General features: G+C 34.1%; 1 protein-coding gene across 9 annotated transcripts in view; it reads left to right on the forward strand.

The window, feature by feature from the left end:
- The window catches only part of KDM6A (lysine demethylase 6A), a 113,706-nt gene that overhangs the window by 58,008 nt on the left and 33,612 nt on the right, over positions 1 to 22,086 (forward strand). For 3 of the 9 annotated variants that reach the window (XM_084791050.1, XM_084791051.1, XM_084791058.1), the window contains 11 exons: positions 2,085 to 2,139; positions 5,242 to 5,276; positions 7,701 to 7,794; positions 10,404 to 10,530; positions 14,776 to 14,874; positions 15,022 to 15,241; positions 15,791 to 15,925; positions 16,390 to 16,545; positions 17,127 to 17,222; positions 18,674 to 18,775; positions 19,577 to 19,972. In XM_084791050.1, the coding sequence (XP_084647176.1) occupies positions 2,085 to 2,139; positions 5,242 to 5,276; positions 7,701 to 7,794; positions 10,404 to 10,530; positions 14,776 to 14,874; positions 15,022 to 15,241; positions 15,791 to 15,925; positions 16,390 to 16,545; positions 17,127 to 17,222; positions 18,674 to 18,775; positions 19,577 to 19,972 (1,515 nt within the window). The remainder of the gene's footprint in view (positions 1 to 2,084; positions 2,140 to 5,241; positions 5,277 to 7,700; positions 7,795 to 10,403; positions 10,531 to 14,775; positions 14,875 to 15,021; positions 15,242 to 15,790; positions 15,926 to 16,389; positions 16,546 to 17,126; positions 17,223 to 18,673; positions 18,776 to 19,576; positions 19,973 to 22,086) is intronic. The other 6 variants (XM_084791053.1, XM_084791055.1, XM_084791052.1 and 3 more) reach the window with 3 other exon arrangements.

Genomic DNA, 22,086 nt, shown 5'->3' on the forward strand with positions numbered 1-22,086 from the left:
ATGTATAATTATGATAATATAGGTTTCAGCCTTCAATTATAAATCAAGTTACTAAATTATAAACAGTAATTATATCATAAGATCTTCCATTTTCTATTCTTTTGCTCAATTTTCCTTCATCTTTTCTCTTTGGAAATGTAGATTTGAACTGGGACACCAGTGGTTTGATTGTTACTTTTAATATTTTTGATAATTATATAAATACATCACCAAAATGATTCTTGCCAGTTGTCTCTGAAGGATGTTGAATGCTGATAGATGATCATCCTTTTAGCGTTTCAGTGAGATCAGTAAAACTGTCTTCTTCCAGGCTGTTTCCTTTGTTGCCTTAGTAAGGAAAGGGCTGCCTTCTGTCAAATATGAATTTCTATTTACAGGTTAGAACAGACTTAGAAATGTAGTACAGCCTGAAAAGTGCGATTGTCATGCTGCTCTTTCTGTCTAGAGGAAAGCCTGCCTTGCTTTCATACTACTTATGTACCTTAAAATAGACTGTTTTCTATTGCTGTGATGGCATACTAAAAGGATGTTTGAAGACATGCAATCTGTTTGATAGACCATAGGAAAGTATAAGCACTCTTTGAAGTATCAGATGTTGAGTTTTATATTTTTCTTTTTCCTCTTTAGAAAAAAACTCAGTCAAGTGTGGCATAAAATTTTTTCACCTTTATTTTGTTAACTGCTGTGCCCATAGTGTGTATATGTCCTTAGGGCATTGCAGGCTTTCAATAAAAAATTTTAAGTAGATTAAGCATTTAAGATTTAGTGTTTGTAGTTCTATTTTAGTTTAGCCATTTAAATGTTACTGTGAGTCTTAAGGTTTAGGAAAGCTACAAATGTAGAGGCTAGCTTGATTTTTGTATCTATGTAGCAGACATTTGTGATTGCATATACAATAGCTATTCTTACCAAATGGTACTTTTTAAACATTCTTTTCCATATAATGTTGAATAACTGACAGTTTATTCTTTTTAGTTGAGGGGTTAAATTCACCAAGTGCAGTTTTGTTACTTACATGTTGTTAGATAGTTAAATTATAAGTAGAGATAAGCTTATTAAAGTTGAGTATAAATGGTGTATACTATGATTGTTTATTAATTTTAATGCTGAAGCTTTGTAGCAGCCTGGAAAATTAGAAAAAATATATGACATGAGACTTTTTGGAACTATTCAAAGAGATTTGATTATCTTGTTAATTTGACTTAAATTTTATATAAATTCTATAATGCTTCTTTACCTTTAAAATTTTTCTGTATGCTCAATTTCATGTTGCTCAACTAGGTGTCAGATGTCACCAAGTGTTTTTGCATTTTAAGACGTGTTAAATGTTGACGCTGACATGTATTTTTAATGTATGCTTGTAGGAAGGCAGTATAATACTGCCAAATTAATACTTAATATTGTTTGAAGAATTAAGCAAATTATATAAATGCATTTTAAAAGGACAATTATATTTTATAAATAAATACAGGCTAATTATGAGGTACTTAGTATAATCATTATTGAAGAATATTGAAAGCAGATAGTTTTGCCCTTCGTGACAGTTCTCATAAGGAAATTTTTGCTTTCAAAAGTTTAAGTTTCACTTTGCGATATAAAGTGGCTTGGCAGTACTATTAAACTTTGACTTTAAGTTCTTAAAAATAATGATGCAGAACTAGAGACAGAACTCAGTGGATTGGATGCTTGCCTGGATCATAAGAGACCTTAGATTTGATCCCCAGAATTGTTTTCAAAAATAAATTCATAAAAAGATACAGTATTTTTAAATTGCTTTGTAACACTTCCTATTTACTTGAATACTTAATCTAAAGCTTTTTCATAAATAAAAAGATACATAGGCTAACTTGATAAGATCAATTCTTTAAATTCTCTCTTCCAACCTGCTTCAAGAAAATAACCCAACAAACAATAAATATATCTCAGTTACGAGCAGTAAATGTTTAAAGTACTTTTTACTCACTGGTTAGTATATTTTATTTGTGGAATATAGTTTCAGTATTTTGTTAGATTTGACATAAGATCCATTGATATGACTCTAAAATTTTAATGCATTGGCTTTCTTACTTTCCTCTTGTTTGCAGCATTTTCAGTTAGCTCTGGTTGACTGTAATCCCTGCACTTTGTCCAATGCTGAAAGTAAGTATTAAATACCTTTTTGGGGGCGGGTGAGAAAGGGTTTCTCTGTGTAACAGCCCTGGCTGTCCTGAACTTGCTTTGAAGACCAGGCTGGCCTTGAACTCATAGAGATCCACCTACCTCTACTTCTCATGTGCTGGTAGGAAAGGTGTGTGTCTGGTTCTTAAATACTTTTTGATACATGTGTTCAACTCAGTTTGTTACAAATGATAACAATATTTCCGATCATATTAGCAAATTCCGTGCAGTTCATTTCTTTTACAATTATTGAGTGTAACTATTGGTTTCTGTAGCTAATCATATACATAGAACTTAAGAAATCAAATATTGTGGCCAGTCTGTCTGAAACATGGGCTGATAAACAAAGTTGCTATTTTTAAAAGTAGCTTATTGTAAATGACTTAGAGGAATTAAAAATAGTGTTTGTCAATCATTTAGTAGATATGCAAAGATTTATGATTGTGTTCTGCAGTGTTAAAATTATTGGAAATAGTGATTTTATTATAGTAGTTTGATGTGTCATACAGAAAGTTTGAGGTAACATTTTTCCGGCTAATGAAAGAAGAATGCCATTGTGAAGTGTGTTTCTTCCAGTGGTCTTCTTTACTTTCTTTTTTTGTATAGATTTTTTCCCCCCAGAAGTTGATGACTTGATATGTTTATCGGTGTATATGTTTTAGTGTGTCCATTTAGTATACTTTCAAGTAACCAATTCGATAATTGTGTATTTTTAAAATTTGATCTAATTAAAAATATTTTTTTGCAAAATCAAGTTTTTGAAATATAAGAAAAACTGACTAATACTATATGGAAATTCTAAGTTATCCAGTGGATTTTGTTTGTTGGGAAATAACTGGTTTGATGTAAGTTGTTTGGGTATTCTTTTCCTTTCTCTTGTCCTGTTTCCTCTTCCGTCTCCCTTCTCCCTCCTCCTTGTTCCTTCTTAAAGGAAAAGTGGAAAGAGAACAGTTGAAAAGTATTGTTGTGTTAACCTGAAAGTGAAAAGTTGAAGAGAAAACAGTTGAGCTGAAGGATACAGATTGAGCACCTAGTTCCTCTGTCATTCTGTCCTCCTATTTACCAAGCATTATAGAAAAATGGTAGTGACAACTAGCTTCATGGTTTTGAAATGCCTAAAGAAAATTTTAGAATAACATGGATTAACAGCATGGGCAAGCTGCAATTGTAGCTCTGTGTGGAGCACTGTGCCTTGAAAAAGGAAGTCAAAGGTAAAGTGAGCTTTGAAAGCCATTTCTGTACGAGAAGTGCTTTTAGGAGTATTTAAGAAATGTAAGTTAGTGCTTATAATTTGAAAGGCAGAATCATGGTGATGTGAGACTTTTCATTATAAGATTGCCTTGGGATAAAATGGTCTCTTCTAGTATTAATTTTGCAAATTCTCAAAATTTAGTTTCTTAGTAAACTGAGTTTTATGACATTTTATGGCAATATTAGCTTATCTCAATTGTGATTTGGTAGTGAAACCTTTTTTTGGTTTTCAAGTTATGCTCTATTTCAAAGAGGACATCAAAGAATTTAAATGTATAGTGGTTTTCATGCTATAAAGAGCAACATTGGACTTACTTAGTTCTTGAATAATGAGATCTTTTTGATTAGTCCATAGGATGGCCTAGAAGTTGTTTGCTGTTGATGTTTTGTTTTGATTTTTCCAATCATCACTTTTTATTAGACAACAATATAGAAAAATTTTAGTGGCAAAAAGTTTCAGTATTTTAGAAGACTGGTATAAAAGTGGGTAGATTTTCCATCCCTTCTTCCTATAATAACCTACTTCTCATATAATGAGGAATTACTACGACAGGAATTCTCTATTAGGAGCTGCTGTGTATAATGTAGGTAGTGAGAGTAGGTAAAGGCCCTTAAATATCTTTTGTATAACTTATATAACTTTAATTATTATTTTTGTGCTTTCATTTCTAAAGATACTTTACTTTTCACTTATGTGATGTTTAGCATATCGTAATACTTTTGATCCAAAATGTAAATTTAAAATTCATTGTGTTTTGTTTCTTTACCTTGCTTGTGCAACATGGTTGACCTGGTGTTGAGCAGCTAGAGAGAATAGGCATCAAGCATCACCCCTGAAACAAATAAAAAGGCAGCCAGCCTTCCAGACCTTGTCAATAGTGTCAGAGTCATCATTTTAGAAATCTACATTGATATAACAAGCCTCCCCCAAAACTTGATGATAGCTTTGGGCCTTGTTTTTACAAATCTATATAAACTATATACATATAACTTTGAGAGGCTCCCAGGGTCCACGAAATCCAGGAAGAAAGAACATAAAACAAAACAAGGAAAAGAGAGAAAGGAAAAGACGTGAAGTAATAGTTTTCATTGTTGGTTTGCTTTCATGAACAAGTGATATGATATCAGCAAGAGGGGAAATGAAAGCTGGAATATTCTTTCATTTTCAACATTTATGTGTTACTTCCAGGACTGTTTACTACTTTTCTTCCAAGTGTTTCAACTTGTTTGTTTGGTGGCTTGTTAATAATATAAACTGTGAAGCACTAAAAGAAAAAAAAATCTACCACCCATTTCTGTGTTATTACCATGTTCATCCTGGTCTATAACAACTTCCTCTTCCTCCTCCCTTTTGTTTTTTTTGAGACAGGGTCTCTCTATGTAGTCTTGGCTGTCCTAGAACATGCTCTGTAGACCAGGCTGGCCTCCAACTCAGAGATCCACCTGCCTCTGCTTCCCAGTTGCTAGGATTAAAGCATGTGCTACCATACTAGACTATGACTTCATTGTTTATATGTAATATTATATGGAAAATCTGATGACTTTTATTTTAATGTTTTCTATTAAATAGTGACTTTAATGTACATTAATTGACTTGTAACTCCTTTTTTAAAGTATATATTCACTGCTATAGCTATTAATGCTAATAATAATTGACACATTTTATTTAATAATGATCAATGACTAAATACGCTTTCTTACCCTGGTTGTTCTTTAGTATGATTGTATATTAAAAGCAAATAAAAGTTATGTTTTTATTACTTAATTTATGCAATATAAGCCATGTTTTTTATGCTGTATTGCAACTGACTTGGTTTCTGTCATCCTTTGCAGTTCAGTTTCACATTGCCCACTTATATGAAACCCAGGTAAGTGTTTTAATTTATGCAGAGTAAAAAAGAAATATGCAGTATCACATATGCACTAATGAAATTAAGTGTATGCATGAAGTATATAATGCAATTTTGGGCATTATGTTATATACATATATACTCAAAGTGTTGCTTCATCGGTTGCTACACAAGAAGCTTGATATGTTCAGAGAAGAATCACATCTTGCCTATAAGCTTGATTTGGCAGTTCAACTAGTTATATTAAATATTTGTCTGGTGGAGAATGCTTCATTCTGTCATAGGTGCTTCTTGTAATTTTTTTTAAATGATTTTCTTTATCAGTCACCATGTGTGCATGCCTGCCTGCATGAGTCCGTGTGGACATGTGTGCAGGTACCCTTGGATACATAGGCATTAATGATCCACCTGATATGGGTGCAGAGAACAGAACCCTAGCCCTCTTTAAGAGTAATAAACACTAAGCCATCTCTCCAGAGTTTTAAAAATTTTTATTTATTGTATTGTTTTGAGACTTGATCTCACAATGCAGTGTACTGTATTGCTATGTTACTATCTTTTTGCCTTAGTCTCCTCAGGCTGGGATTACAGTTGTTTTGTTGTGTTTTGTCAACGTTCATTTTTACTTGTGATTTGGGCTCTTTTGGGCCATGTCCAGTGAACTCCCATCTCAAGGAAGAACTTTTCCATTTTTTTTTCTTTTGTACTCTTGTCTTTATATTAAACCTTTAATGCAGTTATCATTTTGTATGTGACATGAAGCAAAGAACCTTCATGTTTCTTGATACGATGCAAACATTTTCAAGTATGTCATTGTTTCATATTTCTAGGTTTTAGGTGTGTTATAACATTGAGATATTTCACTTAAAATGTAGTCTAAGATACATCTGACTATTAGTTTGAACAGTTCATTGTTTCGTTATGCAGTCATCTTAAAAATAACTTAGCAAGTCTTTGTAAGCAGACTCTGAGTTTGCTGCTCACTCTTCTAAGCATTTGCACATTTTTCTCTAGAATAATACTATCCGTATACACAGCATGATGCATTTTATTTTTCTGGCTTTAGTCTTGAAGCTACATTGCAGCCCCAACCATTTCCATTATGTGTTAGATGTTCAACAATTTCTTTTTGGTCGAAGGAATTAGATTGAGTAGGTTGGCTGTTATCCTACTTGACTACTTTGCCTATTTAAATTTGTAGACTTAGATGAGTTTAATTTCTTAGGAATTAGTTGAGCTAATGAATAAAAGTTCAGTTAATAAGTGCTGATAACCTCAATGTGGAATTGTCCAAAATGCTCCCTTGGTTTTGAAATAATGTGTTTGTAAAATATAGTTAGTTCCTTAGTTATATTAGTTAATTTGTAAATGTCAGATCATAGAGTGATTTGCCTATGGGTCACATAGCCAGTTTTGTATTTTGCCCTATGGTTTTAAATTTTTTATTTTGTTCAGGCAGTTAAATAGTAGTAGTATTAAGAATAAAAGCCACCACAACCTATTGTACAAAGTGTAATTTAAAGGCCATGTTTGCAAGCTTTTCACTTCTTGTCCCTTTCCTTCTGCTTTGAAGGAGTTGTTTTAAACTTTATGAGTGTTGTGGTAGTATCTTTTGGTCACGTTAAAACTTTGAGAAGTGTACTATGGAAAATGATTGAGTTTAGGGATTTGCCTATGGAACTTGAAAAATACTATAAGCATTGCTATACTGTAATTATGAGAGTTTTGATAAATTTGAAATTATAGGTATTACAAATATTTTTGTAAGATTTCATTTTTTGGAAGAGAATGTTTGTAACTTAGATCATTACTTTTGTACCTGTGATTTTATTACAGGTTTTTGTTTTTTGCTTGGTTTTGTTTTCTTCTGTGTGTGTTTAGATTATTGGTTTACTTGGATACTTGTTGCTAAGCAGATTATACTCTTGGAGAGTACTCAGGTTTCATTAATGTTATTAAGTAAAATTGAGATTTACATTATTAAATAAGTTGAAATAATTTTAGCTATTGGGAGTTGGCAAATACTTAAAAGGTCATATTTTAATGAAACTGTGTTATAATATGTGTCATTAGTAGCATTAGGTACAATGAAACATGCCTATTTGAACCAGTCTAGTGTTAAAAAGAAACATTAGCAATAGAATCAGCATCAATCTCTCCTCCCCCCCCCCCCCCCACCCCACACACAGGGTTTCTTGGTGTAGCCTTGGCTATCCTGGACTCACTTTGTAGACCAGGCTAGCCTGGAACTCAGGAGATCCTGACTCCAAGTGTTGGGATCACTGATGTACACTTGGATTCAGTACTTCTTTTAGCTAGGTTTTTAAAAAATGGCTCAAAGCATGGTAAATATTATATAATTCCTGGTATATGGAATGATTTTTTTTTTTTTAGGATTAGATTGGTTTTATTTTTCTCTAAACTTCTTTCTCTGTTCTTTAGAGGAAGTATCATTCTGCAAAAGAAGCTTATGAGCAACTTTTGCAGACAGAAAACCTTGCTGCACAAGTAAAAGCAACTGTCTTACAACAATTAGGTATGTAATTGTATATTGTCTTACGTGTTTTTCTGTATTTTTCTTCAGAGTTGGTAAAAGTTAATCTGAACCCTCTGCTAAGCATTTCCCATCTTATACTCTTTGTAGTCTAATTCTTGGATATATATGAGCCTTTTAAATTCTGAAAATTCTCCCTATTATTTAACCATTGGGTGAGAAGGCATGAGAAATTCCTTTGTGCTACATTCCATATATAATTTATGCTCAGTTTAATTAGGTGTTCTGCCTACTGTCATTTCAGTGGTTTATGAACTTTCAGAATTTCATCAGTATCAATCACTCAAATATTTATCTTAAAATTATACAAACTCTAGCCCTCTATAGCTTTTATAAGCATGTAATCCTATTTTAATGTTAAATATTAGGATATATAACCATTGAGGTTTTTGTGTCACTAGCTCCAGATGGTCATGGTAGAATAAGAAAGCAAGCCAACCTTTACCTGTGAATCAGGGATTTATAAGCCTAAGACAGTAGGGAGGGGTTTGAAGGTAAATGTGTCTGATTCACTAGGACTAAGGGTCCCAGGGTACTTAATCTACCTGTAATGGTATGGTACCTCATTTACAGTCAGTAACCCTATCACAAGAAGGAAAACATTGTACTTAATTATCCTATGGGTGAGGGAATATCTTCTAGGTAGGATTAGAGGTCATTTGCTGGAGGCTAGGATCTCTTCAGCATAGGGTGGAATACTTCCAGGAATTCCCTGTGCTTCCTGAGCAAGCTTCTTATCAGAAAAGGCCAGCTCTGTGATTTTCTCTGAAGGCTATGTGACATTCCTGACAAGATCTGTGGTTACCAGATCAGGTGGAGTGAGGACTCCGCTGAGAAAAGCGAGTCTACCATTAAAGACAAAGCAAGCAGTTATCTGGAGATGTCAGACTTCAATCTTATCCAGCAGTGTTCCACATGTCACTGTCTTGAAGTAAACAGCAAAAAAGCCCTTTAATATTTAGTTTTTTAAACTTAATTATTGGGTTATTTCTTTTCTGTAATTTGTATTGGAATTATCCCTTTAATTTTGTTTTGTTTGTGTCTGGGAAAACTAACATTGTATATGTGTATTTTTATAATAGTAATGTTAATGTATGTAATTTTGAAGTCAATTAAATGTAGATATATTGTGATTTGACTATATATACATAATGATCACATTGCCTGCTGTATTGGCTATTCATCTATTGTTGGTAATAAAACACTATGACCAAGGCAACTTATAGAAAGGATTTATTTTTGGCTTATGGCTCTACAAGGATAAGAATGTATCATGTCATGTCAAAGAAACATGACAACAGGCAGTCATGTTGGCAGGAACAGATGAAAGCACACATCTCGACCCATAAATGAGCCAGAAAGGTGGTGGGGCGGGAGGTCAGACAGAGAGCATTAACTAAGAATCATGGCAGGGAGCTTTTGGAACATCAAAGCCCACCCTTGTGATGCACTTACTAATCCTACCCAAATCTAGTGTCACAAACTGATGATCAAGGGGTCATCTCTTTGAAACCACCATATGAAACATTTGTTTTATATTTTAATTTTGGCTATTAAATTTTTACTCGAATTGTTCATAAAAGTATCAAAATATGTATTTTTAGTGAGTTATCTTTAAATTTAAACACGTTGCCAGTATAGTGAAAATGTTTTTGATTTTTAAGTAGGAAGAAACAAGTGTGTTACTTATTTATCTCTCAGTTAATACATGAATATAAATGTTTTTATACATCTTCCTAGTTCAGTTTTACATACGTTTTTGTCTTCATAGAAGAATATATGTATATCCTTTCTATATTGATCTAATATATATTAATATAATATATTTAAGAAATGGGTTGGATTATTGTGTCTGAGTCATAAATCACCTGACTTCTGACAGTGACTTGTTAAATTTCAGAATATAAAAGTAAACTTATAATTTTTGGTAATTATGTTTATTTCATAGCAAATTGTTTTTCTGTTTCTGGACAAGCTCCTGTTAGAAGCCATTTCTTTAGATCCCACTTAAAAAAAAAAGATTAATTTTTTTATTGGTGGTGGGAGACATCATGCACTTTGCAGGCACACAGGTACCATGACAGACCTGTGGTGATCAGAGGATACCTACACACCTATTCCTATGAGGAAAAACCTTCTTTTTTTTTTTTTTAAATTTTATTTTATTAATTTATTCATATTACATCTCAATAGTTATCCCCTCCCTTTTATCCTCCCATTCCTCCCTCCCTCCCATTTTCCCCTTACGCCCCTCCCCTATGACTGTGACTGAGGGGGACTTCCTCCCCCTGTATATGTGAGTGGAGAGTGGGGTCTGACTTTCACATGAACTCTGGTGCCTCATCTTTGACCACTTCCCCTGAATGGGGAGACCTGGTGGCACTCAGAGGAAGGATAGCAGGCTACCAAGAAGAGACTTGATACCCTATGAGAAAAACTTTCTTATTGCATGAATTAGCAGTTCTAAAATATTAGAATGTGTATTCTGCAGTAGATCAACAATAAGTAACAAAAAAGATTGTTTTTGCTAACTTTCTGCTTTGTATTCTTAAAAATAGAACTATTATATAGTGTGTGTTGATATTTTGAAGGTTGGATGCATCACACAGTGGATCTCCTGGGAGATAAAGCCACCAAGGAAAGTTATGCTATTCAATATCTCCAGAAGTCCTTGGAAGCAGATCCAAATTCTGGCCAGTCCTGGTATTTCCTTGGAAGGTGAGACTTAACCAGATAATAATATTTTTTGTTGACAGTTATATCTAGGAGATTTTAATTATAACTTCAAGTATTAGTTTAAATTTATACATTGAACAATATATTTTCTCTTTTTAATAGATTATAATAAAGATTCCTAAAAGGCAAATGATAAAACTTTTAATTACAGTAGTTTTCTCATAACATAACCCTGTCTTAAGAGGATATATTTTTGTTTTAGATTTTCATTTAACTTGAACTGCTGCTAGCCTTTTTAAAAGGCCCTATTATATATATATATATATATATTTTTTTTTTTTTTTTTTTTTTTTTTACTGAACTACTTTTGTGCCTTTCCTCATTTCTAGATTTTGATGAGTAGTAGACCTCAGGTCACATTTTCACTTGAAATCACATATATATACACACACACACACATACATACATACATACTTTTTTTTTTTTTTTTTTAGGACACAAGCACATTATTGTTGAATTGGCTGGAAAGAGACATCAACTTTCAGAATTTTGTTAAGAGTTATTTGGGATATATTCTCTGTGTATGCTTTCAATAGATTGTTCCTAATTCATTTTGCCTTTCATAGTATAGTGGAAAAATCAGGGTACTAGGTACCATAAGACCCAAATTTAAGTAAGGGCTCATTTATCCTTTATGGATTGTGGATGATACATATATATCACTTTTGAGCCCTGGTTTTTACTTTGAGAATTTCCTACAGGGTGTTTTGCTTATATTCTCCCTTCCCCCAACTCCTATCAGACCCATCTTCCCCTTTCCCTACTTAGCCATTCACCCACCAACTCTGCCTCTTTACACTCTTCACAACCACCTACCCACAATGATTGCTGAGCCTTAAGAGGAGCTGTAGTATAAAGCCCTGTTTAGGACTGGGCATCTTCACTTGTGGGTCTCTGTTAATCACCATCTACTGGAAATAGAAGCTTCTCTGATGAAGGTTGAATTGTGAAGTACTAATCTATGAGTATAACAATAAATTATTAAGATTCAGTTTAATATTGTCTCCACTTAGCAGAGTAATACCAATATGTTCTTTTTCGTAGGACCTACAGCCTATCTTGTTACAGGTTCTTAGCCCCAGTAATGGTGCTGGGTGTGAGTTTCATGTTGTACAGAGGGCCTTAAATGCAGTCAGAAAGTGGTTGGTTAGTCTCAATATGTTTGTGCCACTGTTACAACAAGTTATATTATTGTTGCTTGCAAGGTTTACAGCCGAATGAGAGTGATAATTACTTTTCTCCTCTGGTAGTATGAATAGAAGCTTAGACTCGCCCATGTTTTATTGATTCCAGTACATGGTGTCTTTTGTAACGGAGTTGCATTAAATTGAGGAACAAGGGAAACTGCTATAGAGTGCTACTGCTACCTCATTGGTGTAGATTAGGGATTCTGCTGAAAAATAAAAAAGAATCTTCCAGAGAGGCAGAGGCAGGTGGATCTCTGTGAGTTCAAAGCCAGCCTGATTTACAAAGAGAGTCCAAGACAGCCAAGGCTACACATAGAAACCATTTCTCAAAAAAGCAAAATAATAAAGTAAAAAAAAAATCTTCCAATGTACAGTTCACCCAGCCTTTTATAATAAATAACTACTTGACTGCAAAATAGATGATCTGCTTCAAAGCTTCAGTTTTGTTAATTCCCTTGAATTCTAGTTTTATTAAATTAGTTTATAATGAACCATATTTAGAATTACTGTTTTAAAATGCAGTAATTTTCAGCTTCAGTGAACAGTAGTCCATAATTTTCCTTTCTTTCTTTAGTCAACTGATTGTATATTCTGGACCATTGAGATGTACTAAACTTTTGTAGATATACAGGGATAGTTAATTAAACTCTAACTTGCTTTATGGTTCAAGATGATCATTTTAGACAGTAATTATTTTTCTTCTGTCACAATATTCTACGTCTTAAACTTTTTTTTTCTTTTTGATGCTTTCTCGTAGTCACTACCATCTAATGTTTTGCTTTTTTGGTTTGTTGGGTTTGTTTGTTTAGTTGCTTTTTGAGATAGGGCTTCTTCTTGTAGTCCCGGCTATCCTGGAATGCTCTGGAGACTAGGCCTGCCTCAGACTCAGAGATTTGCTTACTTCTGCCTCCTGAGTGCTGGGATTAAAGGCTTGCACTACCTCCACCCATCTTAATGTTAATGCTTTTAATATACATTATGCTTATGAATATATAATATTTTAAAGTTTGTTTTCCTATCTTTGTCCTTTTGCTTTGGTTCCAATTTGTCCTGGCCTCTTGTTACAAAATCTTGTTCCATATAACATTTTGTAGGTACTGTGTGAAACTTGCCTGTTTAGTCAGTAAAAATTTTGATGCTTTCTAATCTATATAATTCCTCAGGCCTTAAAAAAAAAACCCTTCTCTAATAGATGCCCTGTGTTCTTCCAACTTCTCTTCATATAGATGAATTTCAAAGGTAGATTCTTAAAGAGCTGTTTTAAATTTTGATGTTTTCACCTATGTTTTTCATCTAAATAGCCTCATCTTTTATCCATCATATGCTCCAAATCAACCATATTTCCTTTTGCCAATAAAATCACACTCCACACTTTCCCTCTTCCTTTCCCCGTTTTTGGGGGAAGGAGTCCTAGTCTACTGTATCCTAGGTAAATATTGTACTCCTATTTCTGAGCTACACTTCTAGCTTCTCCCTTTATTTACTCTGAATCATGGAGTCTTTGCCACTCTTATTTTTTGTTTTTGTTTTTCTCCTTTCTTTTGCTATGTCTGCTTCCATTCCTTACATCTCAGCTTTGATGACCTATTCCAAACCAGTGAATACAACCATCCTCTTTTCTGTATGTAACTTTACTTTTAATCTATACTATACATTGTTGGCAGAATCTTTTAAAGTGCTTTTGTCATAATCGATCCCATTGTTAGGGAAACAGATTTTGATGTTTTAGGGGGTGGTTGTCTGAAAATGTGTGTGTGTTCATGTACATGTGTGTGCATATGTGTATTTTTAAAACAAATACATTAGGTTTTCTTCATGTTGTTCAAATATATTTGAAATACTGCCTTTCATCTTCTGTGTCTGAGTCAATACCCTTGTAGAGTATGTAAATCAGTAAATTTTCAAATAATAACTATAGGGATATAAACAATCCTTGAACAAATACAGATTTTCAGATTTACTTTTTGTTGATTACTCTAAACCAGTGTTCTCCCAACATAAGCAAATAATAAGACAATATTTTATTGAAAAGCTTTTGTTTTCTATGTTTTACTTGCTTGCAGTTAGGAATTGCTACTCTAAATAATACTCTGTCTATAAAAATTCACATTCTTCACTCTCACTTTACCTTTTCCTAATTATGAGTGTATTATAATCTTTTCTAAAGCTGTCCCTTAGGCATTTCATACAACACTGTGATATTACCATGCCTTCAGTCCTCATCTACATTGTAAACTTCTTAGCTGTGGTGGAGCACTCTAATTCCAACACTTAGGAGGCAGAGGCAGGTAGACCCCAGTCAGTTCTAGGCCAGCCAGGGCCGCAAAGCAAGACCCTGGTTTAGAGGCAGTGGGAAGGACAAAAGAAAAATACATTGTAAGCTCCTTCAAGACAGGGTCTAGGGTTTTGTTTTCTTTTTTCTTTAGCATCAAACATAGAAATTTTGGCCTTTGAAAGTTCAGTGATGTTTGTACATCAGCCATGTATATATATCCTCATTAAGAAAATGGCAGGCATTAAAACCTGTCTCTTATATTGCTGTCTTTGCTAGTCATGAAATACTGTATACTAGATTTATGAAATACTGTCTACAAGATTTATGATACTTATCGACTAACCATTATATTAGCATCTTTTATAAATTAAAGAACATTTGCCTTTTTTCATCATTTAAAAGAGAAAGTCATGTGGTTTCAGTTTTTTGAACTCTATTCTGACTATAAAAAACTACATGTCAGGATATAAAAGCAGAGCATGAAAGGGCTATGTTCAGCTCTCAATATTATAAAATTGAAGTGATGTAGTCTGTGCTTATTAATAGAGTTTATCAATGTAGTCTACTTCAGCACTTCTGAGAAAGACTATAGTACAGTTTGAATTGCTAGTTATCATGTATATTATAATTTCCTTGTGTACATACATACATGTACCTAGATTAACATACATTTTAAAATTGCTTTGCATAACCCTTTTTTAGGTAAATAAATGTAATTTGTTTAGGTATTGATGGAATTTTCTTACCTTTCTCTTTCCCTCTTAGGTGCTATTCAAGTATTGGGAAAGTTCAGGATGCCTTTATATCTTACAGGCAGTCTATTGATAAGTCAGAAGCAAGTGCAGATACATGGTGTTCAATAGGGTAAGACTTTGTCTAAAATTAATGATACTCGTATACAAAGATGTCTGTATCACACTTAATAGACTTTATAATAAAAATCATGCCCATGAAACTAACCAACCAATTCTTAGTTGACTTACTTTTGTTTTTCTTAATTTCTTCTTTTAGTGTGCTCTATCAACAGCAAAATCAGCCTATGGATGCTTTACAGGCCTATATTTGTGCTGTACAATTGGACCATGGCCATGCTGCAGCCTGGATGGATCTGGGCACTCTATATGAATCCTGCAACCAGCCTCAGGATGCTATTAAATGCTATTTAAATGCAACTAGAAGCAAAAATTGTAGTAATACCTCTGCACTTGCAGCACGAATTAAGTATTTACAGGTAAGGAATTTAAATCTCAAATTTTTAAAACCACTTATTTCCTTAGAACACTCAGGCAGGAATAGGGTGGCTGGAAAATTTGTCTAGTTGTCTTTGGATGTCTATAATCTGTTTCCATATTTTGTAAACATACCATAGCTTATAATATTATTTTACTTTTCATTTTAAGTGAGATAAGCAATATTTTTTAAAATGCTTTTTTGCCCATTGATGCATATTAATTTGCATAAGTTTTTTCAGTGTATTGTCTACATTTTTAAGTTGTCATAGCATTTTAAAGAAAAGAACACAAACACTGTCTTTCACTCTTGTTTGAAGTTTCATGAGAAGACAGCTAATGAAAACCCTTAAACAGCCAGCTATGTTTTGATTCTCACAAAGGTTTATATTCTGGTTACCCTCTTTATACTTAGTATCTTTCTAAAGCCCCAAATTTAGAATCTATTTTCTTTTAAAAACAATTAGCTATAGCCTTTAGGAAGATTTAGTGGACTTGGTCTTACTCAAGTAGGCTTGTGTTAAATTTGCTTTTTACATAATTTTTCCTAGGCTCAGTTGTGTAACCTTCCACAAGGTAGTCTACAGAATAAAACTAAATTACTTCCTAGTATTGAGGAGGCATGGAGCCTACCAATCCCCGCAGAGCTTACCTCCAGGCAGGGTGCCATGAACACAGCACAGCAGGTGAGAAGTTGGGTTATGTTCTGCAGGTGCCCAGCTTTAAGGGTTCTTTTCAATCTGTAGTATTCAAGCTTATTTTAAGTAAGCATAGAAGGCTTTTATTAATGAATCATAGCCTTTTCATTTAAGTGCTAAGGGAATCTAGATTAAAAATAAAATTCCCTCTGACATGGGAAAAAATTTGGGGGTACCAACTTAGAACCTTTGTGCATTTTCATTATTTTTTAACATTGCTTAAAATAATGCTGCAGTGGTTTACTTAGTTTTTTAAAGAAGATTTTCAAAGGAAGGTACACATTCTCCATTGATGATGATTCATTGATTTTTTTTTTTTTTGATTTTCAATAATTGCAATCAGAGATGTCCACATAACTTTGAAAAATATGCAGCTTGTAAGTCTTATACTTTGAAGGAATGAAGTAAGAATATATAGCACCCTATTTTTGTCTTCCTTCTGTGATTCTTAGGCATGTAAACCTCATCATCCAAATACTGAACCTGTATTAGGCCTCAGTCAAACACCAATTTCACAGCAGTCCTTGCCACTACACATGATTCCTCCTAGCCAAGTAGATGACCTGTCCAGTCCTGCCAAGAGGAAAAGAACATCTAGTCCAACAAAGGTATATGTCCTAGAGAAATAGAAAATCCCAGTCAAAAATAAGAAGCTCCAACTGCCCTCTAACTGTGCAGTTTGAACATTTCCTGTCCTTTACTTTAAATCTGTGGACATCAGAAGAGTAAAAGGTTTGAGTTTTCCCCTCCCAAGCTCTTAGAATCATATTAAATAAAGTAGGGATAAATTTGCATTCATCAAATCATTTTATCCATTTCCCTGCCGTTAAGGTATCAGCACACTTTTCATCATCACTTTTTACCAACATTGAAATATATTTAAATCTGAATCTAGTAGACAGTGTGATATATAGGCTAGCCATTTGGGCCATTGTTTAGGGGTGGGCTTTTTGGGGGTGGCTTATTACAGAATCAACAGTGGGGTTTTTTGGTTGTTGTTGGTTTTTTTTTTTAATGAGTAATCAAGATTAATATGCATGTTAATTATTTTTAAAGAATGTAATAATAACTTTTTGTGAGTTAATATTCCAATTCATAGTCATTTGGCCTTCATTAATCATTAATTGATGTTAACTCTATTGCCTTAACCAAATATTTTTTAATGTTTCTTTTTATCACTTTTCCTCAGAATACTTCTGATAATTGGAGTGGTGGCAATGCTGTGCCACATCCTCCAGTACAGCAACAAACTCATTCATGGTGTTTGACACCACAGAAATTACAGGTATGTAAGATATGTTTTAAAGAAAACGTAGCAGAAATAGAGATTGTGAACTTTCAGTAATTCTTATAGTTCAATGTCAAGAAACTCGATACATAAAAAATGATGACACATTCACCAGAATAACGAAGATAATTGAATCTTGTTCTCTACTTGTATCTACTTTATTTTATATGCATAAAGTATGAATCTAGATTATCTAGGATAAAGCCTTCTTTCAGCTTCTGCTTTATCTCACTGACCCCTGCTGACAGTTTTTTGGCATTACTTCTTTCTTACCTGTCTTAGCAGAGGTGTGTTGTGAATGTACAAGTTATTTCACTTAAGTGCAGCCATTCTTGGTCTAAAAATATTAAATGAAAAAAATTTCAGAAATAAACCCATGATAACTTTTAAATTGTAACATTCTAGTAGCATAATGAAATACCATTGTATCCCACCAGGGATATCAATCATCTTATTGTCCAATGTGTTCAGACTGTTATATGCTAATTGGCCCTTAATCACTTGCCAGCCATCTCATTTATCAAAACAAGTGTTTCAGTATCATGAGTCTTGCATTAATAATGACCACAAACCATGAGAATAATGATTCTAATAATTGCAAAGAAAAGCTACACAGTGCTTCTTCTAAATAAACAGGTAAAAAGTTCTTTAATAAGAGAAAAAAATATACAAAATATCATATGCTGAGGTTGCTAAGATCTGTGGTAAGGATTATTCTCTTACCTGAAGTTGTGAATGAAGAGGCATTTGTGCTAGTTCTACTGTCACATCTAATACTGCACAAGATATGGCTATAGTATGTAGTGGTGTTATCTCTGAAAAGGCATTAAATTAAAGTTAAAATTTTGTTAAAAGGTTTAACTTCTCTATGATTTTAGGAATTCACTAAGGAATCTTAAAAGATACCTCCTTTAGATATGTATGGTCTACTGTAAGCTCTTAATGTTCTTTATAGACCTTTCCAGGACAATATATAAACAACCTACTTGCTACATGAATAGATTATATTTCTTACATAGATAGCATACAATTTCTAAAATTGATCACTAGTTTTAGACAGAGTTTCTTGAAACTTTTCCTTTTCTCATCAGTGCTTTTTGGAGCATATTTATCATGTCTTTATTTTGAAGAGCTTTGTACATAAACTAAATTACTGTATTAGAGCTTCATACCCATCTCTCTCAAATAGTGCATTATAATAAACTATGTTGAGCTGAATGCTTAGTTCTTACTTTGGTTTCTTAAGCTACTAAAAAGATTAGATTATTTTTGATCTAAAATCAAAAAATAATTAAGGCTAAATTAGATTATTTTTGATCAGAAATCAGTGTTCAACCTGATAGTGGTTCTGAGTTTTTACAATTATTCAGATAAATGTTTGACCGATTTGTTAGCTTGTTTCTAGATATGTCTTTAATTCTTCTTTTCCTCCTCCCCCCGCCCCCCAGCACTTGGAACAGCTCCGAGCAAATCGAAATAATTTAAATCCGGCACAGAAACTAATGCTGGAACAGCTGGAAAGTCAGTTTGTCTTAATGCAGCAACATCAAGTGTGTATAGCATTTTTCCTCTAAAATTTGATAGAATTTTGTATATTTTTATTGACTATAGATAATTATAGAAGTCACCCATACTCATTTCTACCTATATTTGGTAGAATTTTATGATTTATGCTTCCTAAAATACTGGGAATGGAGTTTTTTTTTTTTTCCAGAAAGAACAGCTATTATTTAATTTTAAACATTTTTATTATTCTCTGATATTTTGCATATGTTCTTTAGTACTTAGTAATTCTATACTAAACGTAGGTAAGGTTTTATGCATCATCTTTAGAGAATTTCTCATAAATTGTCTCTTTATGATTGATTGATTGATTGATTGATTGAGGGGGCTTAAGGTAATTTCTCTCTCACCTTTCCCCTCCCTCCCTGTCTCCTTCTCTCCTTCACTCCCTCCTTTATACACACAAAGTTGATTGGGTTGACCTTGAACTGAAGATCCTTTTGCCTCAGCCTTCTAAATAAATGGAATTATAGGCATTCACCACCAGATCGATCTTAGAATAAAAATTTGATGTTCTTTGGAGAACTATGAATTCCAGAGTTTCCATAAGTTTCAGCTACATTCTTTTTTGTCATTTTTAATAAGATGTTTCCAAACATGAAACATATTTTTGCTTTTCCTAGGCAGCTTGCATATAAATAGTTTCTTGTTTTTGAAGTTGGTGGTTTTTAACGTAGAGAAATGTTGAGATCAGTTCATAGTCCATGATTGTTCATTTTACATGTTGCTTCTCTCCCTCATGGACTACACAGAATTGCATTTATTTGCTTTTCCTTTGTTCCCTGCAGATGAGACAAACAGGAGTTGCACAGGTACGGCCTACTGGAATGCCTAATGGGCCAACAGTTGACTCATCACTGCCTACAAACTCAGTCTCTGGCCAGCAGCCACAGCTTGCTCTGACCAGAATGCCTAGTGTCTCTCAGCCTGGAGTCCGCCCTGCCTGTCCCAGGCAGGCTTTGGCCAATGGACCCTTTTCTGCAGGCCATGTCCCCTGTAGCACATCAAGAACACTGGGAAGTACAGACACTATTTTGATAGGCAATAATCATGTAACAGGAAGTGGAAGTAATGGAAACGTGCCTTACCTGCAGCGAAACGCACCCACTCTACCTCATAACCGCACAAACCTGACCAGCAGCACAGAGGAGTCGTGGAAAAACCAACTAACTAACTCCACTCAGGTATCAGACTAACTGCATTGCTTGACTGCTCCTAATCGTTTGTGTTTATTTTGTTTGTACATTTTAAGTGTTTGAGGAACTTTTTATATGAATTTTATAGTTCCACAATGTTGTTGCTATGCTTCAATTCAGTATACATGTCTGTTTTTCTGTCCTTGATAATATTTCCACATATAAAGACATTCTAGGTGATTTGTCAGTGAAGGGGGAAAAAATAGCATCGCCTCCCCCTACCTGCCGCCCCCCCATCCACTTCTAATTTATACTGGCTTCATAAGCAAAATGCCTATTTTTGTAGTAGTAGATAGTGGTCAACATCTGAGTATACACAGTATGAGTATGAGAAGAGAATTAAGTGACAAAATGGAGTACGAGACAGAAGTGTCCCATTTTAAGCTATCTTAAAAAGCTAGAAGAGTAATTGAGATCACAAAAGGATGAGAGAAGATTGGGAAAAGAATTCAAATTTGAACCACTGGGTCTTTTTGTGCAGTTTGCCAGGCAGAAAAGTGAAGAACTATCAAGACTAGAATAAAGGATTGAGTTATGAAGTATTGGGCATCAAGGAACATTTATCTTTTAAGAAGTGCTTCTTAAAGTGTGTATCAGATAATGTCATTGATCCATGCCTTAGGCAGTGAAGAGACACGCTACCCGCTGGGGTTTCTATAAAAGACAGCATTTCATTGGCTCTCTTACAGTTTCAGAGGTTTAGTTCATTATTGTTATGACAAGAGCATGGCAGCAGACGGACAGACATGGTAGCTGAGAAGAGATTTGCAGGCAGCAGGAAGAGAGACTTTAAGCTTGGAATGGGCTTCCTTCAACAAGACCTAATCTACCCCAACAATCCTTTTATACAGTACCAAGCATTCAAATCTCTGAGGCTATGGAGACTCATCTTATTCAGTCTGCCACAATGCAGTAAGGTGATCTAGAGGTTGATCACTTGAGGTGACTGGGGTTGGGAGACTAGTGGATCTAAGCAAAATCCATACCACAAACGGTGGTGTATATTTCTCCCCCCCTCCCCCCTCAGCCTTTCTTCTTTGTAGTAGCCTATTACCTTAAGGTGGTATTTGTTTGTTGCAATTTAAAGGGTAGAAGAAAAATAAACAAATATTGTGTTGTTCCTAACGGCCTGCAAAGTCCAAATATTTGACTCTACAAAGAGATGATTTGGCAACATTTTAATAAGAGCAGTTTCAGTGAATTGCTGTAGGTTGGAGCCTAATTATGTACTTGGCTTTAAGGTGAAAGGGTAGCTAAAACTAGAGGTAGCAAGTGTAGTCTGTTCTCACGGGACATTTGCAGTTATGTAGGCTACACACATAAGGGGGAAAGTATAGCTAAAGGAAAAGTAGATTTCAGAATTTGATTTTGTTCATATTTTAAATTAAAATGAGAAATAACAATGAAAGCTAATGGGAAACATTCAGTAGAGATTGGCAAAATAGAGGAACGAATTGCTAGATGAGAGGGTATGTTTTGGGAATTCATTATGTTTGAATATTAAAAGGATACCATGAGACTTTTGTTTAAATGACAATTAAGGTTCTAAAGTATAATTGGCAGTTAAATAAATGGGAGCCTTTGTTATGATTATGAAGAATAGTTCTCTTATTTTTCTTCCCCTCTAAATTCCAGACTTGATTAATTGCTGAAAATTTCAAAAATACTCAGTCCTGTTTTAGAATTCTGGTAACATTAAAACAAAAATCTGAACTGATTGTGGTGGCTCATGCCTCTAATCCTAACCTGGCATTCAGGAAACTGATGCAGGAGGAATTCAGGTCCAAGCTATCCATGACTATGACATAGCTAGACTCTGTCTCTGGGAAACAAACACTTCACCCCTCCCAATGGTTTTGCAGGCCAAAAGGCTTCTGTAGGTGACTGAATGGCAAGGGAGCCCTGTTCCCTCATAGCCAGTGCCTTCAGAATCCTTACAGTGTAGTTGTAATGAAGTAAGAAAATTGTCTAAAGGTATTGAACTAATTCCAGGTCAAGAGTTTCCCTCATGAGGTTTCTATAGCTGGAGAGCCCCGACCTCTGATGTTAGTATCATAGATTCTTATTTGGCAGCCTTAAGAAAACTATCATAAATGTTTTCT

Source organism: Acomys minous (genome assembly GCF_964271855.1).
Source record: "Acomys minous genome assembly, chromosome: 7".
In the NCBI taxonomy this organism is placed as follows: Eukaryota; Metazoa; Chordata; class Mammalia; order Rodentia; family Muridae; genus Acomys; species Acomys minous.